This window comes from Vidua chalybeata, chromosome 12 (assembly GCF_026979565.1).
Source record: "Vidua chalybeata isolate OUT-0048 chromosome 12, bVidCha1 merged haplotype, whole genome shotgun sequence".
Classification (NCBI taxonomy): domain Eukaryota; kingdom Metazoa; phylum Chordata; class Aves; order Passeriformes; family Viduidae; genus Vidua; species Vidua chalybeata.
The window spans coordinates 10,246,891-10,267,994 of record NC_071541.1 but is presented as its reverse complement, the minus strand read 5'-3'; the positions used below and the strand labels follow the sequence as shown (position 1 = coordinate 10,267,994).

Below are 21,104 nucleotides of genomic sequence, written 5' to 3'. Positions count from 1 at the left end.
CCCCCATGTAGTCATTTTTACCTTTAGTTTTTCAATTACCCTGCAGGAAAAAGTAACAAAAAGTAAAGGTAATAGCCCTACTATTACCTAGTTACACATATATATAGTAAAGATACAGATTATATATATATAACTATTGCTCAAATGCTTATTTTTCACCTCTGATTTTTTTAAGCTTTCTGTTCTCTTTTACTGCAGGCTCAAAGCAAGAAATAGAATTTTTTGATACATCACTTCCCAAAATATTTTATGAATCTAAATTTATCATTGAAATTGTATAAGGGGTAATATATTTCTGCAAAATTTAAGTATTCCTATTGGTTCTTTTCATGATTATGTTAAAAGGCAAAAATGTTTCAAATTTATTTTTGAAATCTGGCTATTTTTTGTGAAAATAATATTTTTCAATGGTTAAGAAACTATTTTCATTGATCAGCCCAGAAAGACATTTGTGCCAGGCTGCCCAAGATGAAGCTATGGTTTGCTGAATAAAATTAACCCTCACTTTTGTTCTTGGACTGCTGGTTGAAAACCTCAACCAAATATGGAAAGAAAAGAGGAAAATATTTTCCTGTCCCAGCTGCCTAGTGCCACTGAAAAATAGCACAGAGCAAAACAAAATTATGTCTTTAATTCCCTCTTGCTTGAACTTTGAAGCTCCAAACAAGCTCAGTCCCAAATCTGTACTCTCTTCTGGGCTCAGCTTCTGTGTGTGCTGGTGTGTACGTGCCTAAGAGGCAGCTGGATAAAAATATAAATAGATGGACAAATGATCGAGGCTTTGGCACAAATTCCATATCAATGGTCCAATGTACAAGCTTGCACTTCATTAATACATTTATAATGAGCTATCAGTAGCATAAGGCAAGAGGCAAAATTAATTTAAACCCATATTCTGTGGTAGCAACAGATTTAACCCCCCCCCCAGTGATGTGTGTGCATGAGAACGCATAACCTGAGTATCTTCAAGTAATTCATTAAAGCATTTTTTTACTTCTGTATAATCTTGCCCCATCATTTTAATTCTTTCTCATTAAGAAGGTATTTATATGTAAATTAAATACATTCTGTATTCAAGAGTTGCTTGAACACCAGGAAACCTTTTCTTTCCCAATTATTCTTAGCATGGCACACCACTCATCATTTTCCACATCAGTAATGAAGACTATCCTTCCCAAACCCCAGATTATGATAATAATAGTGTCACTGCCAAAGGAATTATTCAATAAAGTCAGGTGCCATGGGGGACAGCTTCTTCTGAGATATTTAAATCAGCACAGGAAGAAAAATATTAAGTGGTCTGTATGAATTACAGGAATTGGGTTCATTTAAATCCCCACATAACATAGATCAGATCTACTTAAATTCTACCACATCCTACATATTTTACTTTAACTCCCTCTGACATTCCTAGTGTTCCACAGACTTGCTGTATCAAGAAAACTAGCTTCCTTTGAACCACACTTTCAAAAATATGCTCATTTTTGGATCAGCATCTCAGTAATTTAAAAAATTGCATAAAGAGGATGAGCTAATGTTGCCTCCAGTGTAACCCCAGAGAGCCCAGTGCAGCTCAGAGGAGATGTCTGTCCCTCCACACAATTATTTCATAAAATTACAATCAGCTTCCTGTCAAACAGGAGAAGTAAAATACTTGCAGCACTAATCCCTTCTGTCGGAGCTTCGGAAGCCCTGGCTGACAAAATGATCTCTTGCACAATTCAATGTCATTTGCATAAATAGTTCCTTAAATAAATAATATGTACATATATATAGCTATCCACATGTGCTCCTGAGACTCATTTCCGACAAGGATCATCTCACAGGAGATAAAAACCAGGCAATATTCAGTCTCCTGAACAAAATCATCTGCAGCCATAGAGATGAAAAGGACAAAGGATGGCTGTGAATGGCATTCACTGAAATCTGGCCTTTTTATTCCAGCTTTTCAAAGGCCAGGATGACAGAAGTCTGAATAAAGATAATTTATTTGTGAATAATTTATTCAATAGTGAATTGAATAAATTTATTTCATCTGCAGGGAGTACCTGATGAGATCTCAAATACATGCAAAACCCACGTGCTAACAAAACCACCTTTGCCCCATTATTGTAATGCTGATGAAGCCCAAGCCTTCCATGAAAGACCTGAGGCAGCCAGAGCAGCCAGGTTTACTGCACATGACGTGGGCAGTCTCACCCACTGTTCTGAAGTTTAATTGTAAATGGGTCAGATTGTGATATTCTTATTCTTTCCACTGCAGTGTTACATGCCCACAGCAGAGATTTCTCAGCTGTCTATGCATGACTTTCACTGAGAAGGCCAAGCTCCCACTCCAGTCAGCTCTGACTGGGGCTTAGTTCTCAAAATCCCTTCTGTGCAGTACCAAAAGCCTGCAGAAGAACTCAATGCATTTTAGTCAGTCTTGGATCTGCTCATCCAAGAAGGTTTTTCCAGTGTTTTGAAACCAAAGCCAGTCAAGAGGAAAGAAATGCATGGAGTTTGATGTTTCTACATAGTCAATATCACTAAATGTGAGGTGAGGGTTGGAAGTGACACAGGATCTCCAGGCAGGTGCAAAAGAGAGCCACTTTATTGCAAAAACCTGGCCTTTTAAAGCCATTAGCCAGTTATCAGTTACTTTTAATCATAACTAACATAATTCAACCAGCCACCACCCACCATGATGTGAACACACGATGGTTATATAACTTTTCTACCCCTAATTCAGCTGAGTCTCTTTCCCACAGTCCTTTTCTTACTTAGCTGCCATAACAGGCCTGAGCCATGATTTTACAAGGCCTCCTTTTTATAAAGCTTTACTTATCTGTAACAACTGGAGACCATCACTACCATTTTCACAGAATTGCAGAGCAACAATCTCTAAAAGTTGTTGCTTGTGCACTCCTCCTTCCATCTGGCTGCTAGAACAGAATGCTATGATAAACATAAGAGCTGAGAAGGGCAGGCATTGGGAGAACCTATGCCACCTTTTTATGTGAAAATGTATTTCACTCAAAACATGCAGGCATATATACTTTACCAAATGATGATGTTTGTGTTCTACATTAGATGATATTTAAGGATATCTGTGGATCCTATCCTCCACTATTTTAATTGCATGGGCATTAGCTGCCTTCCATTCACAAATCATTATTAGAGTCTCTTTCTTTATGGGAAGAAATAACTGGGATATTTTAGCATATTAGGAACAGAGAAAATTTCCACAGGAGGAAAGAATCTCTACAAAGATATACTGTTGGGGAGCTTTGGGAACAGGGAAAATGGTACTACAGAACTTCTCCCACATCAGCATTTTCTCTCAGCAGAACTCACTTTCATTGCCTAAAAACTGGGATTCTCATAAGTGCTTGTGATTAACCTCATAAGTCAACTTAAAAAGTCCCACTGACTTCAAGGAATCACAACATCAAGAAGCTTCATGAGTACCAATCTTGATGAGTGAACAATGCCAGCATTTTTAATAGGTACTTCCTTTTGCATCTGATAAGGGTGCTGGAGGCTTTAAAGGTTAATCAAAGTTAAATAACATAACTAACACATTCTTAACATAAGAGAATGCAGTTCTCATGGGAATTGCCTGTGGAGATTACACTTTTTCACACATGAAACGAGGATAGTTCAAACACGGGGAATGGCTCATCTAACAGCATCATTCTGCATAATTTGTGAAGCAATTATAAGTCTGTATCTTTGCAGTCTGATCCACTGAGTGAATGTAGAGTGGAATAGCAGTGAAAACTGCTCAGCAATGGAAAAAAGAGACATATCTTAGAAAACAGTATATTTTCTGAGTTTGGTTTGTCAGGGTTACTTCAGGAACCTGTCAGATCAGAAGAATGGGGGTTCTGACTCAGCATGAGAAGACAGAATGACAGAGGCACTGCTCTCACCTCTGCAATGACCCCCACACAGCCAGCAATGACTGCAGCCTTGGCCTGGGCTCCGCTCATCCCTCCGAGGCCAGAAGTGACAAACACCTTCCCAGACAGGTCCTCTGCCTTCAAGTACCGACGGCCTGCGTTGAGCACTGTGAGCTGCACACAACAAACACAGCATCACCAGCAGCCATTTTCACTGGAGTCCTGAAATATAAAGATCTTCTGTCCCTTTAGCAAACAGACTTTGAAACTCTGGGGTCATCAGCACCATGAAACCTTTTAATCCTTGAAGAAGGAAATACGTTTCAAAATGATGTTGTGAAACCATCTGTCCTCATTATGTTTATTTCTCTCACCATGAAATAGAATAATCAGTGGTTCCCAACATGCTGCGCTTGCGATAGAGAGATTTATGGGTGGCTGCAAAGGACAGCTAAGGAAAACAGCCAAGAAAGTATTTTTATATAATGCATTTGGTCAATTCATACTTCACATATTGTAGCTGAATATGAGCTCATATTGAGACTTTGATTGCAAATCCCTTCAAGTCTGTGCTCTGGATAAGACATATCTACGTGAAAAGACATTAATTTTTTATGGAGCAGGCAATGAGAATTTCTTTAGTAGCCAGAAGTTCCTCTCACAGCAGTCCAACCCACTCCCATAGCCAGCCACCATGGGAGAAGGCTTCCTCCACCAGGTGCTGGCAGAGCTTTCCCCAGGTCCTTACCACGGTCCCATGGACTATTCCCTGAGGCCCAATGTAGCAGTAGCTGCCTGCAGTCATCTGGCCATACCTGGGGACAGCAAGGAGCACAGTGACACCACACATTGCTCAGGCTGGAGCAGCACTTGCTCTTGTCCACTTGTGTCTCCAGTACAACAAAAAACCCTCTGTGCTTCAAATTGTTGTTAAAGGTCTGCTGTTACCAAATTCTCAATTTAAGAGTTTTACCATTAGCAATGCACCAACAGATTTTGGAGGAGTGTTTAGCTCATTAAATTGAGTTCAAAAATACATGGATCAAAAGCTGAGTGTAAACTTGTCTTGGCATTTAGCTCAGTGACTGGGACCAAAGGACACTCTTTGTTACCTCACTGGAATCTCTGTGTCATTGGGTTTCAGTGCACTCCTGCCTCTCAGAAACATGACCACTTTGGAAGCTTTTAGCCCAGAATGGTTGACCACATTCACACTAAATTCCCAGAGAAGTGGGACAGCACTTCAGCTGTTTTAATTTATTCTCTCCTTGGAGGACAAAAGAATTATAATCTTGTGCTCATCAACAATAGAAGAGTACATAAAAATCATTAAAAAACAATCACTTTCTACTTCAAAGTTTCTTTTAGCATGAAAGAATGTTTTATAACTTGTATTTTCCATAGGCTGCCAAACAACCACTGAAAATTAGAACTAGCAAGTGCTTTAAGTGGGTTATGATTAAGGCTTTAGGCTATTGTTCAGCCAAGCCTCACACATAAACCTAATATTAATTCCTAACAGACCTCAATTACATCCTTATATATGTGGCTGAACATAATTCAAACTCTGAAGTAATTCCATTTAAGTGTGCATTAATGCTTTGCAGCATCAGAACTTTATGCAGCACAGTTGAAACGCATCTGCATTAGAAATCTTAACCAGTCACTGCTTGATGTCTGAATTATATCTTAGTCAAGTATTTGATATATTTTTAATAGTGAGCTATCTTCTTACATTGTTACACCCAGAGCAAACATCTTCTCATATTCATCTCTGGAGGAATAGTTGGGAATAACCTAAGAAAACAACCAAAATAAAATCCACATAAGCAAATTAGAGATTTAAGCAGCTCTTTTAAACAGCCTAAATTTCTTTAACTATTTCTGTAACTATTACATATGCAGAAAAACAGAATAAACAGGTGTTTTATTTCATGTATTGCAGTATTAAAAAAAAGATGTCCAGTCTTCCTAGCACTGTGACTGCTACACAAGTTTTAAGGAGAGCAGTTTCCCAGCCACAAAACTAACCTGCAGGGGAATGGATATTGAATGGCTCAAAAGACTGTCAATATCTCCACTTGGCCACCTTGCCTTCCAAGCAAAGCAGTCCAGATATCTGAGCCTCTGATTAATAATCATGTTTGCTAACTGAGGGCTTTTAAATCTTCCAGAGTGAACCTAGATGAACTGTTTGGGGCAAGGAAGTGTCTCAGACTCAGGCAGAACAGAGGTTTTCTAATAAGGAGAAGGTTGTGCCCTCCACCACTGCAGATCAGCACACGTGAAGTTACAGCAGCTGTGCTGGAAAAAATGCTGCAGAATTTGGACCCCAAATTCTCCTGTGTGTTGTATAAATTCAGACAGTATAAATCATATTTTAACTCGGCCAACACTTGAAAATGAAAGAGAAGAGGGGGAAAAAGAAGACAAGACATTAATACCTACCATGCCATTGGTAATGATTAACCGAGGAGCACGCTGGGGGCTGGGGAAGAGCCCCAGGGGATGCCCACTGTACATCACCAGTGTTTGCTCTTCTGTCATCTCTGACAAATAGTGCATTACCAGCCAGAACTGAAATGAAAAGCAAGGAAAAGAGGGACTTTGCATCTTACATTTCCTGTTTTTTTGTGAAGCTGCATGGAGAATGAAGGCAGCTATAGAGATAACAAAGTGCATTCACATATGGAATAACAGAGCTCTCAACACATTCTTGCTTTCAATAAAGTCCTTTAAGGGATATCACTCACCAGGAAACACAAATCATCAACTAACAAAAGTCTGAATAAGTTCCAGAATAATTTCTCCAGTACAAACCCCAGATATCCTTCACTTTTAAAGCCATTCTAATTTTATCTTGAGATTAACCACTTGTATTTGGCACTTTTCTGGCAATCCTTCCAAAGCCGAACTGCAAAATTTTCCCTATAGAAGTGATTAAATACTCATGCTTATTGTTGATCCTAATCTGAAATTCAGCATTTTCTAGTGAGATAAATGGTTTTTATAATGTGCACTTCAAAATGAAATAGCTTTTCTTCTCAAGGGAAAAAAACCAGCTTTCATTGTGGAAACAGAAGAAAATCCTTGATGCATCCTGGAGTACACAAATATATTTCAGCTTTGTCTGCATAATTCAATAGTTACTCTTGATTAACACCAAAATGTACACTTAGACCATCTAAAGTAACTTTAACTGTAATCCAGCACTGTCTATGACAAAGCCCTTTAACCTCCACAGGACTTCTATTATGTGTCAACTGGGCCTGTGAGAAACTTCCCCATGAAATATTGGAATTCAACAATTACTTGAAAATAGAGTTTTTGTAGGGACACAGACAAAATTTTGAGGGCAACCCCCCCCCCGAATTGCTGATCAAAGAGGCAACAGTATCAGTGACAAATAAACATAGGCACTTAAGCTCTGAGGCTGTGATCTGAATGAAAAATGGTACAGATTTGAAGCCAGTCCCTTCTAACACAGCCAATTCCCCAAGCTGCAAGTTCAGTTGAACTGAAAAGAGTTTGTCAAGTTGTCTTGCTTTTTATGATTTGGCTTATGAAAAATGTTGAATAATTTATTTAATGTCATAGGACAGAACAGGTGCTGAACTCTCAACTCCCTAGCAGTCTTGGAAAAACATCCTATTAAACCTAGAAGCTGTAAGATAAATAGGTCTTTTGGCATTGAAAGGCATAACTAGCAAGGAGGAAGACCTGTAAAGTTAGCTCTGGACCTAGTTCTTTCATTTGAAATTATCCAGAAGAAAGCACAGGATGATATAAACCAAACTGAACCTTTTTACTGTGAGTTTTGCAATGCCAGAATTAAAAAAAAAATTTAAGGCTGTTTTCAAGCTACAAACAGAATAAAATGTTCTGTGGTAACTGAATCATTCATGTGACTGCTACTCTAAGTAAACAAAAATAAAAAGGTTTTGTTTGCTCTGCTGTGAAACAACTGCAAGTCATAGGACTGGCTTGGATGAGAACAAGAGAAAAGAATATTGCTGACTTTGGCAGCACGCCTACCTCACCTCACCACCCAGCATTTGCCTAAGGATTGTCAGACCAATAAAGGCCAATATATAAACTTCTGGCACTGCTCACCTCAGAAATGCTGTAACACTCATAGGTAACAGGCAATAGTTAAGTGGCATTTATTAATTAATGCACAGAACAAAGAAATGGTGAGCATTGCCATGGTTCCTCTCTTTGAAAATAAAAAAGGCAAAACAGTTTTGCCTTAAAATCTACCTAAGGCTTCCATTTAACTTCTAGATTCAATTTACCAGATTAGGAAGCTTAAACATGAATTTTCCTTTAATCACAGACGAGAAATCCCAAACTGGGAAGAAATCCCAGGCCACTCAGTCCATGCTACAGTGAGGAATCCATTCCTCTCCCCTAGCTAGGAACTTCATTCACACATTAGTTTTGCTTGGGCTCTTTAATAATCAGGAGGCCAGATTCAGATAAAGCCACAACAGGGTGTATTGATTTTTTGAGGCTGGGATTGAAGGTACTTGGGATGGTATTTTATGTTTGGACTTAGATGTTTATTATTTTTATTTATGTTATAGTCTCACTACTGTGAGTTTGGTAGTTTTTTCACTAAATGGCTAACTAACTCTTGTTGCAAGGTCTTTTAAAACTAAACTATTGAATTAAGGATACTTAGATTATTTTCTCTTTTAACCTAATAACTGATCTCCCAAAGTCTGCAATGCAGACTTTTCTGTCTAATCATAAAACATCACTTAAACTTATGAAGATAAAGAAGAACAACTTGCCTCCACCTTAAAACCTCTATCTTGCTTCATATTTATTTTTATATTCTAAAATCCTAAACTCTAAGTTTTTACCTCGTGATATTATAGACTTCTAACTACACACCTGTAATCTTAATGCTATTAATCAATTTTAAAGGCTTGTTCCACAACCTGGTCAAATGCAGTGTTCTCTTGTGGGTCTGCGCTTTTAAGCACAGAAAGTTTAAAATTCTCAGTATCTAGGATTCCAACAAAGGTGCAAATGTGATTCTTTATGCCAGAAGCTGGAGCTGGCTCCTTAGGTCAGCTTTTGCCAGTTCCAGTCAGAATTTGAGACCTTCCCAGCCTTCAGGAGTGATGCTGCTCTCTAGGGGGATGTAGGTTCCTACTTGTGCTGATTCTGACCCGCACTGCAAACAGAAGTCCAAATATGTTGCTGATTCCAAAGATCTCCTGAAAATGTTTCCCACATGCATTTTGCATCACTTAGAATAAAGTGAGTATTTTTATTTACCTTTTTTTAGATAAGAGAACAGGTTATACAAACACAATTTGAAACATTTTAGAGAGGCTTTTAACCACCTGCCATTGTTCTTAGAAGGTAAAAGCTAATATGCATAGTAAAGTGCAGCATGAACTGACCAACTAGCACAAATATTGACAGCTGATCTGATTTACCTGGAAAAATGAATCAGAATTGCACATTCTTCAATCAAAGCCTTTTTTTATTCCACTACCTGTGAAAAATGTTGCAAAAGTACCACAAACAAATAGAGGATACACTTTTTTGTTTCCTAGATTTAGACTCTAAGATTATCTGTGCTAAATACTCAGGCCCATACATATGAAAAAGAACTGGCCTTTTATCATCCTACACAGCTTGGTGTGTTTATGGTGTCATGTTTAGATTTCTATTGGGCTGTCTGTGCTCTCCTTACTAAATAAAGCTCTCTCCCTCTACACAGTTCATAACTGAGCATTCCCCTATCCAAACAGGATGTTTTGGAGTATTTCAAGGCAACAACTGCCAAGAATTATCCCAAACTGCCTAAACAGAATGTGCATGGGGGAGGGTGAAACTGGCTCTGTGAAGCAAATTGCAAACCCAGCAATGTCCTACCTGTGCCCAGTTGCTGAAGACCTGCCCATTTCCTCCATAAGTGACGAGCTCCTGAGGAAACTAAAAAAGGCAATTCAACATAAAGGCAAGTACTTTTCTCAAACCTTTTACTGTATCTCTGAGCTATTTTTGCCATCTCAGTAATAAATGTTTTCTAGAGGTTATTGCATCAAAACTCTCTATGTTCTTGAAATCAGGAAGTAGCATTGTAAAAGCAGTAAGTTAATAACAAAAAAAAAAAAAAATTCAAAATAAAGTGTTTGTTACTGTAACACTGTCACTGGGATGAGCTTCCAAAGACACACGAAGCATCAGCACTAATTTTTCAACATAAATTGTAGAAGCAATGTACCAAGAGCTGACCTCTGTGTCTCAGGCAGTGACCGAGCTCCTTTATACAGTGCCTGTATGTCTAAAGTTTTCAGTATTTATGTGAGAACACATACAGGAAGTATTTTGCCAATTTGCTGCTGCCTATGAATCCAGATTCCTTTTACTGTACCTTACCTGAGCCACAGAGGGATCCAGATTATTCATGATCATCAGCATGATGGCAGCAGCTGATTTGGTCTTGCAAGGGTATTCTCCTATGGGGTACGCTCTGAAAGGGTAGGCACAAAAATTGAGAAGAAACACTCCAGCTCACAAAAGCAACCACAACAACACACCCCACTCAAATATCTCTGCATGCCAAGGATACTCAAAATTGTCTGTGTTGCAGGCTTTTATTCAGGGGGGAAGAGTAAAGAAAAAAAAAAGCAGAGATCTGAAGTTACATATGTACCTTAACAAGCAAATCAGGTTTTAACTATTATTAGAACTAAGCAAAAACAAGAAATTGCATTTGGCTTATCATTTGCTGAATTATTTAATCACAATTGATAAATGTTGTGGCCAAGAACTCTCATTCCTTTTAACTGCATTTTTTTCAGGGGGTGGTGGAAGTGGCCTCTGCAACAGTTGCCAGGCCAAGCAGCCAAGTCCTGCAGTGCCAAGGAAAGCAGCATCACTGGAAGCTGCCTTCAGACTCATCCACCCTTGCTATTTAAGATTGTATCTAAGAAAAAAACCACTCAGCTTGAGTTTCAGACTCCAAGAAACTCTCAAAAACTGAACTAGTTAGGAGCAATATGGGCCTTTCCACTAAAATGTACTTCATGCACAAGCTGAGAGGTGAGGCATGGGAAACAGTCTCAAATTTATCCCAGCTCAGCTGGATTGGCACTGATGTCCTTAACGCCACCTGCTGTGATCATCTCATTGTTATCTTCTCCGCCACCTGTTTGTGTAAGAAATTGCTCTAAAACTTCTACTCTTGAGTTTATACTGTAGCTGTTTAGGGCAGGGACAGTCCCTTTGCTGTATCTGCACAGGTTTTAGTACAATTATGCTGAGGCCTCTAAGGTATGACACCTGAAGGAAGTAGAACTACTGATCAAGAGTTTTAGTCCTTCCTCTTCTGTAAGCAACACCACCATGACCAAGGCTGAAAATTTCTAAAGAGTGAAAGGATCTTTTGGCATGGTTTCTAAGTGATCTTCCTTTTATTGGACCTTAGATCTTCAATGGCTGGACACCTGCTTTGTGCAGGGAAAGTTACACTCAAAAGGTCAGGCTGAAGTGTGCCAATGACAAAAAAAAAAAAAAAATTGGACATCCACTGTCCAGCTCATGAGCCAAGATCTGGAATGCATAATCCACAGATTCAGCAAATGGGTTCCTCCCATTTGCACTTTATCCCATGCACTTTATCCTGGCTTTTTACATCAGGATACTAACACAAATGCCTTGTAGTCATTGCCAAACCAGGAGGGAAAGCCTTTGAGTTTTTCCACAATGTTTTTTTTATTAGGGATTTCTGCTGTTCTAAACTTGATAAAAGAGCATTTCTGTGGAAAGATACCAATTCACCAAGAGGAGATATTTACACCTAATATTGCTCAGAACATAAGAAACCCAACAAGCAGGTCTTAGTGGAGTGCTCTGGCATAGGAACATGACTTAAATGGAGCCATGCTCCCTGGGACATACAAAACAAAAATCAAATACTCTCAGACTACAGAGATCAAAAGGCATTTTCTCATTGTGAGACTGCGACAGTCTATTAGAAAATGATCAGTGAAATGATTACAAAATAAAAATACTTGAAGCTGTCAAAGAATCACTGATGCCAGTGATGGAAACAAGCTGCTGGACCATCTCATCCAAGCCTACTTAGAAGGTGTCACCATTTGCAGTTTAGTCTAGGTCCTCTGAAGTCTAGCTCTGCAAAACCTTTCAGATAGTCTTCCATTTCTCCACTCCTTAGCTGAATTCTGCAAGAGCTGACCCCAGGCTAACATGAACAGCATAGAAACATGGTTGTCTGTGGAAATCAGAGTACTTTCTATTGCTTTATTCAGATTTCTCTATGGACATTAACCAGGCCTCTGCTGATGTAAAAAGGAATCAATCAGTCTAAAAAAAGCAGCTATCCCCTGGCAGCCCTCACTAAATCTGTTCTGCTTCACAAACATTAGACCCAGCATCCCTAGAATGAAGTGATGGTCCAAGACCAACAGGCACAGCTTATTACACACCAGGGTCACATTAAGGTTCCAATGGAAAAAATGTGCTGCCTTAATTTTCAAGCCCAGGGAGCTTCCTTTGCTCTTAGAGCATGCTCAACCAACCAGCCACTCACCTGGTCTTACTTCTTTGTTCAGTTGGGACTTGACTTGCAGCAGCTCAGAACTATTGCAAGTTTCCTGTCAAGGCTGTCATTGGAGGTCTCTGAGCAATGACTGGCCCCTGGAAACCAAGCCCTGCCATGGGGCAGAGCCTTTGGGATCCCTGTGTGTGGCAAAGCTGGGTTGCCACACACACAGCCTGGCTCAGTCCTTTACCTGTGTTGATTGAGCTTTCTAGCAGGGAGACTGCCCAGGCCCACCACAGCCTATCCAGAAGGGAGCACTCTGCTTCCCTCCCAGTCCCATGGAGCATCCCAAAACACACAGCAACCCTCCCTGGAAATGAAATCACTGCAATACACAGAACATCCAAATTACCAGATGATAAGCATCATTAATACATTATGAAAACTTCTACAAGAGGTAAACATGGATGCAGCAATGCCACTCTTTAAAGGTCAGTTCCACAGGTGAAAGCTGGCAAGCAAATGGCAGCTGAATACAACGTGAACCATCCAGTCCTCACCTCATCTCAATATCCGGGCAGAATCTGTACATATAGATGTGGCCATACAGCCTGAGCTCTTCAGCAAATTCCAGCGCCAGCTTCTTTTGGATTTCAGGTGGGAAATAACGCAAGGCATTGTGCAGAGCCAGCTGCCAAAAAACACACAAAGATAAACAAGAGAGAAAAAACGAGGTACAAGAGAAATGGAGGTAAGTGGGTGGCCCTGAACTTTAACCAGACTCAGCTGGAAGCCTGCCTAAGCTGTTAGAAGGACAATGCAATTCAAAAGGCTAAGCTCACACCAGGGGAGCTTCATTCCTGCTTCCCTGTTGAAGTGTTTCTACCTGCATCTTTCCTTGTAGGTTCAATTAGGGTAAACATGTAATCATCCCCTTCCCACCTGCCTCCCCAAATCTGCACGGAGAGACCTTGGAGATATGGTAAGTATATTTATCAATATCAGACACAGACAAATTCTCTCTTGCAGTGCTGGGGGCACTGAACTACCGAGGAAACATTGTTCAGAAATCCTTAAAACTAAGTCCCTAAACTCCAAGACACTGAAGATCCTACAGTACTTTCCATTCAAAACAGGACCTTAGACCCTAGTTATGTGACATGCTCCCAGATGAAGATGTTCGTGGGCTAAGTTTTATTGCAGATTCACTCCATTTAGCATCCTAATGTATTACAGAGGGTGTTGGGTTACATTATTTTATTGATGTTACATGTATCACTTCCAAATTAGCTGAAGTGATTACTAGGCACTCAGCTAAATTCTGCAGATGCTACTACGTGGCTTACACTCCCTATTGCCTTCAAAGACATGAGCCATGGTTTGCAAAGTACAATATGTCCTTTTGGATGAAAGAACCCATAAATAAATCACTATCTTTAGTAACAGCCTGTTAAGGCATGTCTCTGTATTCTGCGTTTCATTTGATTAAAACCATAATGAGAACAAAGATTTTGTCATCTTTAAATAGCCAGTTTCATGCAAAGATCTTATAAGTTCTCTGGCAAATGGCAACAGCATCCAAAGGACTTTTAGATGAAAAGATTCACAAATCATATGGAATTTCATATCTTCCTTTGGCTGATTTTTCAGTGGCTGTGGAAAAGATAGAAAGGGATCAAGTTTGCTTCCGAATCTGACAACAGCTCAGTTTTTGAGAGGGCTGAGTAGAGATTTTGTGACTCCTGCCATTGGCAGATCAGTTGTGGAAGCAAGTGCCTCCTGAAGAGGGTGAAGGGTGGGCTGTAGTGCAGCTATCCAGAGGAAAGGCATCTAGACACATCCAGTGTGATTATCATCCCCAGCCACCCTGGTAAGCAGCACTGAAAAGCTCCACAAAACCCTCAGCTCAGCAACAAAACTCCTTATTCAACCTGTTCTTGGTCTGGCTGCGACGGTTGGAGCTTCAGCCACTTCCTCTGAGCACTCTGGTTTCTCTTGGAGCAAAAGGAACAATAAAACTAAAATGTCTCATACTGAGAGAGGTTTTTGTTGGCACGCTTGCTCCTGAGCAGGCACACAGCTTTGAGATCAGTGAGGCTGTGCTGATTTACACCACCTGAGGATCAGACCAGTAAAAACCTACAAATTGCCATTCCACACAGAGAATGATGAGGGGAAAAATCTATTTACCAGATAAGAAAATGCAAATTCCATCTTCTAATACCACTTCATTCTTCTCCAGTTAGATAAGCAGTCATTTTTCAAGGGCATGCTATTAATAAACACAAAAATTCCACCTATATCCACACAATGACAAAATACACAGGGATTTCCAAAGTCAGTCTCAGAGGCGAGCAGCCATCACAGGAGGTTCTAGATATGAGAAATTTCTAAAGCAAAAATAAAACCACCTGCACCCCTAAACCCAACAAAACCGAGTAGCAAACACTGGCATTTTGACTGCCTTTGAGAATTACAGAGAATTATAAGGCTTCCATTGTGGCAAGGATCACCCACAGTCTTTGATCAACATATTATTTGAATTAAAATGAAACTGATGGGCAAATATTTTTCTTCACCATTTAATTCAAGCAAGAAAAATCTGGTTTGATTTTCAAATAAATTCACTTAGACTGAGCCTCTATCCTATTAATGTTACACATTATCAGAAGCCTGAATTTTGATGATGCAAGCATTAATGAAACATGAACTTGAATGTTACATGAAATGTGGGAAAGGCACCTTGCACAGACAATAGAGGTCTTATAAACGAGGATTAAGACTATGGCTTTTTTAGCTGAACGGAATAAAGGTGATATTTGATTGCTGTCTCACTGCAGGATAAATGTCAAAGCAGGAAGAAGCTTCAGGGAAATGCTGGAAAAGGAATAAATAGCTGTGAATTAGCTGTAAAAAATATAGTCTTGAAATCAGAAGAATTTAAAGATATTGTGAAAATCTCCCAATAAAAGAGCCAAGGTGCTGAAAATTGCTTAGATGAAGCCTGACTGCTCTATGAAAGGGCAATGGCCATATGCATTGGGAAAAAATTTACATATTCATTATTAAGAAATAAACTGAATAACCTGAGAAAGACACTCAAGGAGGAAATTCATAGAGGCTGATCATTATGCTTTTGTGGGAAGACAATATATTTCATTAAAGCACCATAAAAAAAACCCATTATCCTAGCCTTTTATAATGATTTATTTACCTCTGACACATTGTATTCTGAATATTTTTTGTATTTGATATTTAGGTGCTCTTCCTTTTCATAACTTTCATTGACAGAAGCTTAAGCTGCACACGCTCAATACCTCTGAAAAAGCAGGTCCAGAGTTCACTGATGTCAAAAAAATTATTTGCAGTTATAATCCTGAGTTTCATAGGCTGTTTTAAAAAACTATCTGCTCTGAATTTGCTGAGCTACTTATTTAATTCAACACGGTGCAATATAAGTAAATGAAAAGCCTTCCTCTTAAGTCTGCCAGCTGCATCCAACATTTGATTCTTGTGTTTAAGCTCTAATCACTATTAGGGTGTCTTTTTTATATACTCCCCAGAATTTTTACATTATAACAGCATTCTTCTGCTATTTAATCAGGATTTAGACCTCTCAATGCTAAAATATAATCAAGAGAGCCCATGTAATCCAATCAATCAGCTGTAAATTTCTTTGCTGGGGCATTCTCTTGAGAAATCAAGTAAACCAGCCTGTTTGTTAATTGGGGTTTGTTGAAGAGCCAGAAGGAAGCCTCTTCATAAGGAATGTCATCCATTTCCATTTTCTGAGATGGATCATCAGGACTTCCAATTTAAGACCCTTGAGACACTCAATCATTAAGGGTTGCAGTCCCTGTTACTGAGGGGAGGGAAGCACAAGGAGAGGAAATGACTGGCTTAACTCTACAGTTTCATTCTTGCCCCTCTTCCAGTGGAGATGGTGCTTCCCTCCCACCTGTAACCTTCTGCCCGATGACAGCCAGACCCAGGGTCTTGGTGGCACTACTCTCTAAGCAGCAATTAAGATTGTTTCTTTTATCACTCTGCCTGATAGATCCCTGTTTCAATCAGCTGGGAAGTAAACATGGAGATTTCTTACTGGTCATTGCCACGGATGGGTAATTAGCTGTGAAACCTTAACCAAGTTCTTTTTCATCCAGGTCTCCCAAAACAGAAGCTAATATGTCAGCCCTCCCAAACCACATATAAACTTGTTGAAGTAGCCTCAATTCTGGATGTGCAAAGAAATCATAAAATTCAAACATGCCATTTCTTCACCAGAAGGCTGAAGAACAGCTTCAGGTGCTGAATGAGCTTTCAGGCTCTGGTTTTCAGCGCCTCATCCTGAGATGTGCCCAAGCAGGAGGTTCCAGCTGCTCCCTAAGGAACAGGGAGCCAAGCAGAGCCAGGGCAGGCCCCAGTCTTGTTCTACCTGCAGGAGGAGAGCAGAGCAGCCCAGGGATGGCAGCCAGGTTCCCCCAGCAGTCCAGGTCATCAGGCAAGACCAGTTTGACACGCAGGTCCAGGACCAAGCTGGAAGCTCAAGTCAGGACCAGGTCTGGTGATGTTACCATGGAGAGATGGAGCACAGAGATCCCCAGGGAGGTTCAGAGTGGGATGTCAGCCCCCAGGAGGGAGAGCAGACCCAGGAAGGCCACAGCTGAGTACAGGGACACCCTGAACAGAACCAAAGATATCTCCAGCATAGCTAAGACTGATCCCCAGACCTCAGCCTAAATGGAGCCCCTAAGCCTATGGGCAGAGGGTGTGTGAGACCTCAGGAGAGGCTCATCGGGGTCATCAAGGCCCATTATTGACCTCAGTGCTGCCCCAGAAACACAAGATACTGCAATCGGGGGAGAGAGGATCCTGCTGGGGGGATTAGCAGGGGGACTGTAACATGACTTGCCTCTAAGATCCATAGAATTGCTGTCTGGATAAAGCCATATTATTTTTCCTGATCCTGAACAACACAGAGAAGTGGCCATTCTTTCCAAGTTGCTCCAGCTTTATCAGAATGTCAGTGAGTAAAAATCATGCAACAGCCTTGTTCTGCAAAGCACACACCACACCTAGATTTTAAGGGTAGTTTATTTGAGGCATATTTGCATTAAGATACAGATGCTGAGAAACAGAAAGCTAGGGTTTCCTGAGCTGTGGAGGGAGGGAAAGAGAGGATGTGGCTGTTTCAGGCCTCAGGCAAAGAATGCTGAAGGAAGAGAATTCAGGAAACATATAATAAGAATCAGTTCTGAGATATGGCTCAATTTATCCAAGAAGATTAAGGCTGGTATGATAGGAAGAATTAGATACTTCTTCAGCAAGTCCCAAAACACACAGTTCTTTATAAATCTCACTTACAGGATTTCTGTTATAACCACAAAAGGAGGCCCAAGAAAATAAAACATTGGCAGTAGTAAGGCTTATTATTGTAACAAGGACTAAAACTGGAATGAAGGCATATGAAAAGAGGGAGAAATCCAGAGGAAATCAGCAGAGCATTATGAACTTCACTTCTGTCAAAGCTTCCTCTGAATATTTCAATTAGAAAGTGAACACAAGGCCATATATAAAGACAAGTCCTATAATATGTTCAGCATTACACACTGTCAACAACATCTGGAAGCCTGTCTCAAGATGACTTAAAAAAACCTTATAGACAGACAATCTTTCATCTACATGCTTTTCTAAGCATGGAGCACCTCTTAAAAAAAGAGATTTGACCTTTCAGATATGAAAAAAATACCAGCTGAGCCTCTAATTCTCTTAAGAGTTTAAGGTGGAGGACTAGCCATAAAATAAATCATAAAGGAAGCCTTAAAATCTCTAATAGTCTAATGAAATACTCAACTAGCATGACCTCTTATCACATGCAGTAGATGAACTGGAGAGAAAAGAGATGGATGTTACACAGTCAGCTGGGGGCAAAAAATCAGTCTACTGCTCCAAACCTTAAAGGAGGCAGGAAACGATTCCAGTTTCCATATAGGGAGTGAAGACCTTGCCATTGCCTTCCCCTCCACTGGTTAGAGAGCAAGGTTTGGCATCTTCTTGAGAGACACCATCTCCTCTCTTGAAACATGGACTTCTTCCTGCTAGATCAGACTTCCGGGAAAAAGGGATTTAGGAAAGGCAAGGAATAAAATAGAGATGATTGGCAATGTTCTGACATGCAGCGAAACTCACTCCCCACTGCTTTATCTTCACAGCCACCACCACAGCCCTTCTGCACATTTAGTAACCACACTTCCATGGGTCTGAGCTGTCCCAGGCACAGACAGGATGCCTCAGCCATGAATGTTCCTGACATTGAAGTAAATCCTCTTTGGACATCTCACAGCTGTTCCTCTTTCTACCCTTTGACTAGACTCTCCTCTGTTTGTGGAAGTGACTTTTAAAGAATTTGACTGCTAATGCCAGTGGGGAACTCCCACGAAGGCAAGGAAGCTGTGTGCAAGTTGTTACTGGGGAAGGAACTTCTGTGTTCTGACCAGAATGTCTCAGTATAAGTGATGTTACATGTGATGAAGCACAGACTTCCAAGCTAAGGAGCCCACCTTATCCTCTCCCACACAAATTCCTAAGCATCTCCACCCATTGACCATTATTTTCTGCTGCTGATTTTTTTAGTCTTGAACATGAAATAATGCAATGATTACTTTGGTGTGTATGAAGACTATTTAAACAAAAAGAGACAGGAAAATAATTACGCAACTACAGGCAAATAATTAACTCCCTACAAACTCACCTAAAATTTATGCCCAGGCTTCTGTATAAAATAAGTAATCTTTGGATTTTTTAATGCAAATATATAGATGTGTAGCTGCTACCATGATGCTGATTCATCACCTTTGATGTTTATTGTATTGGAGGGGTTAGCTTTCACTCATTTCCATATGCAATGCTTTTGCAACAGCATTCTGAATTTCACCTCTGAGAAACAATGCTGGATTGACAGTATTGAAGTCTAGTGCTTCTTGTTTAGCCTTTTAAAGTCATGGAAGGTGTACAGAAAATCTCCCTCATATTCCAATTATTCTGGAGGAGGAAGAAAGGAAGCAAACAGTAGATCTTCCAGTCCTTTGTCCCATTACAGAGTTATATCACCAAGGAAATACATTTGACACAAAGTTAGCTTTCCATTCAGAAAAGCATTTGAGGCAATCAGGTTTGCTGCCCCAAGCTGCCTTTATCTGAAAGGAAGAGAAATGAGGGCCTGTGAAAGCCCATGTTACCTTTTTCTCCTGAGCAGTGAGATTGGGTGTTCTCACGGGTGCATGGGGTATTCCTTTTCTCCGACCTTTGTTTTCAGGCAGAGGGTTTAGAGGAAGGCCACGACAGATTTCCTTCAGGCTGGTCATAGCTGCTGAGGAAATAGGAGGAGGAAAGGCAAGGCAAACTGGAGAGGTGTGAGGAAAGGGAGGTACAAGGGTGCAGGAAAGCAAGATGCTGCAGAATTCAAATGTGCCACCACTCCAGGGGGGTCTCCAAGAGGACAGATTGTCCTCTGGCTTTTGCAACCGGGGCTGTCAGGCAGAGAGGACAGGTGGTGCAGGTGACACACCTCCCCGCTCTGTGCCATGCCATTGGCTCTTCCCTCCTCCCCCAAAATGAATGATTCACAGTTTGATTATTCTCTGGGTGCTTTGTCAACTGGTGCCATGCTCCAGAGAAAATTCAGTCACCTTCCAAATAACCTGATCTCCCCAATGTTCACGTGAGGGTCGTGGTCTGGAGCAGGAATATTGACTGAGACATCATGAATTGTACATTTATGTTACTTTAGTTTAGGAACTAATGAAAGTTAAGGATTATTCACATCACTGTTCATACACACTGTTCAGTTAAGATGGGCATTCTCTGTTTGACACCCCTTGGTATGGGCAGTTCCTCAGGTCTCACCAATTCATCTTCTAGACACCAGCAGTGGTTATCAAAGCAGCAAAATTTCCCCCTTAGGTGTTAGCTCCTCTCAGCTCACAGGCATGAATGGATTTTCATAGCACTGAACTGGAAATGTACTCATTAGCACTGGAAGTGGATTTCTCAAGACAGGCAATAATTGGGAGGAATAATGAAGGCTTTCAGTCCTATGTCACTTTTATTCCCTACAGTCAACAACAACTAGAAAGTCTTGTACTGCAATCCAGGCATCACAGGTAAATGAATGTACTTAACTTTGATTTTCCACTTAACAGCGCAACGTGAACTTTGCTCTCCATTCTGGCTTGTTGTTGAAATATACAGAAGCTTCTTGATCTTTATTACATCCATTGAACTACAAGTGCCGCATTTTAAGCCTTGTGAAATTAACTGGGCAAAGCATTTCAGTTAGAAATGAGCCTAAAACCTGCAAATGAAAAAGTTTTTCTGCATTTCTGCACAAAGGCAGCAATCAACAAGCAGTGACAACAAAGCACAGTTATTAAATGACAGCCTCTCATTAATGTCAGATCTGCTTTAGCTCTAGGACATCCTGCACATCCCCAGCTCCCAGTGAAGATGCTCAAGTTGAAAGATCTCAGAGCATCTCAGGGGAGCTGAGCACACAGCAGACTCTGACCCTCTGAAGGATAATGTCATTCACAGCAGGAGAATTTTGTTTTGTAATTATACAGTATTTTAGCTGCTTTCAAACAAAAGGCAAAGACTAAAAGGAGACAGGAAAGCCTCTATATTTTAAAGTT

The 21,104-nt window shown here is 40.3% G+C and overlaps 1 protein-coding gene across 3 annotated transcripts in view; it reads right to left on the bottom strand.

Annotated features, from left to right (window-relative positions):
- Nucleotides 1-19,954, bottom strand: part of UROC1 (urocanate hydratase 1) — a 38,117-nt gene extending 18,163 nt beyond the window's left edge. The window contains exons 1-8 of one of the 3 annotated variants that reach the window (XM_053954095.1): nt 19,653-19,954; nt 12,975-13,105; nt 10,287-10,380; nt 9,780-9,839; nt 6,333-6,461; nt 5,620-5,681; nt 4,633-4,699; nt 3,915-4,058 (exon numbers count right to left, since the gene is read on the bottom strand). In XM_053954095.1, the coding sequence (XP_053810070.1) occupies nt 3,915-4,058; nt 4,633-4,699; nt 5,620-5,681; nt 6,333-6,461; nt 9,780-9,839; nt 10,287-10,380; nt 12,975-13,105; nt 19,653-19,778 (813 nt within the window). In that variant the 5' untranslated portion in view covers nt 19,779-19,954. The remainder of the gene's footprint in view (nt 1-3,914; nt 4,059-4,632; nt 4,700-5,619; nt 5,682-6,332; nt 6,462-9,779; nt 9,840-10,286; nt 10,381-12,974; nt 13,106-19,652) is intronic. The other 2 variants (XM_053954093.1, XM_053954094.1) reach the window with 2 other exon arrangements.
- Between the last annotated feature and the right edge of the window lie 1,150 nt (nt 19,955-21,104).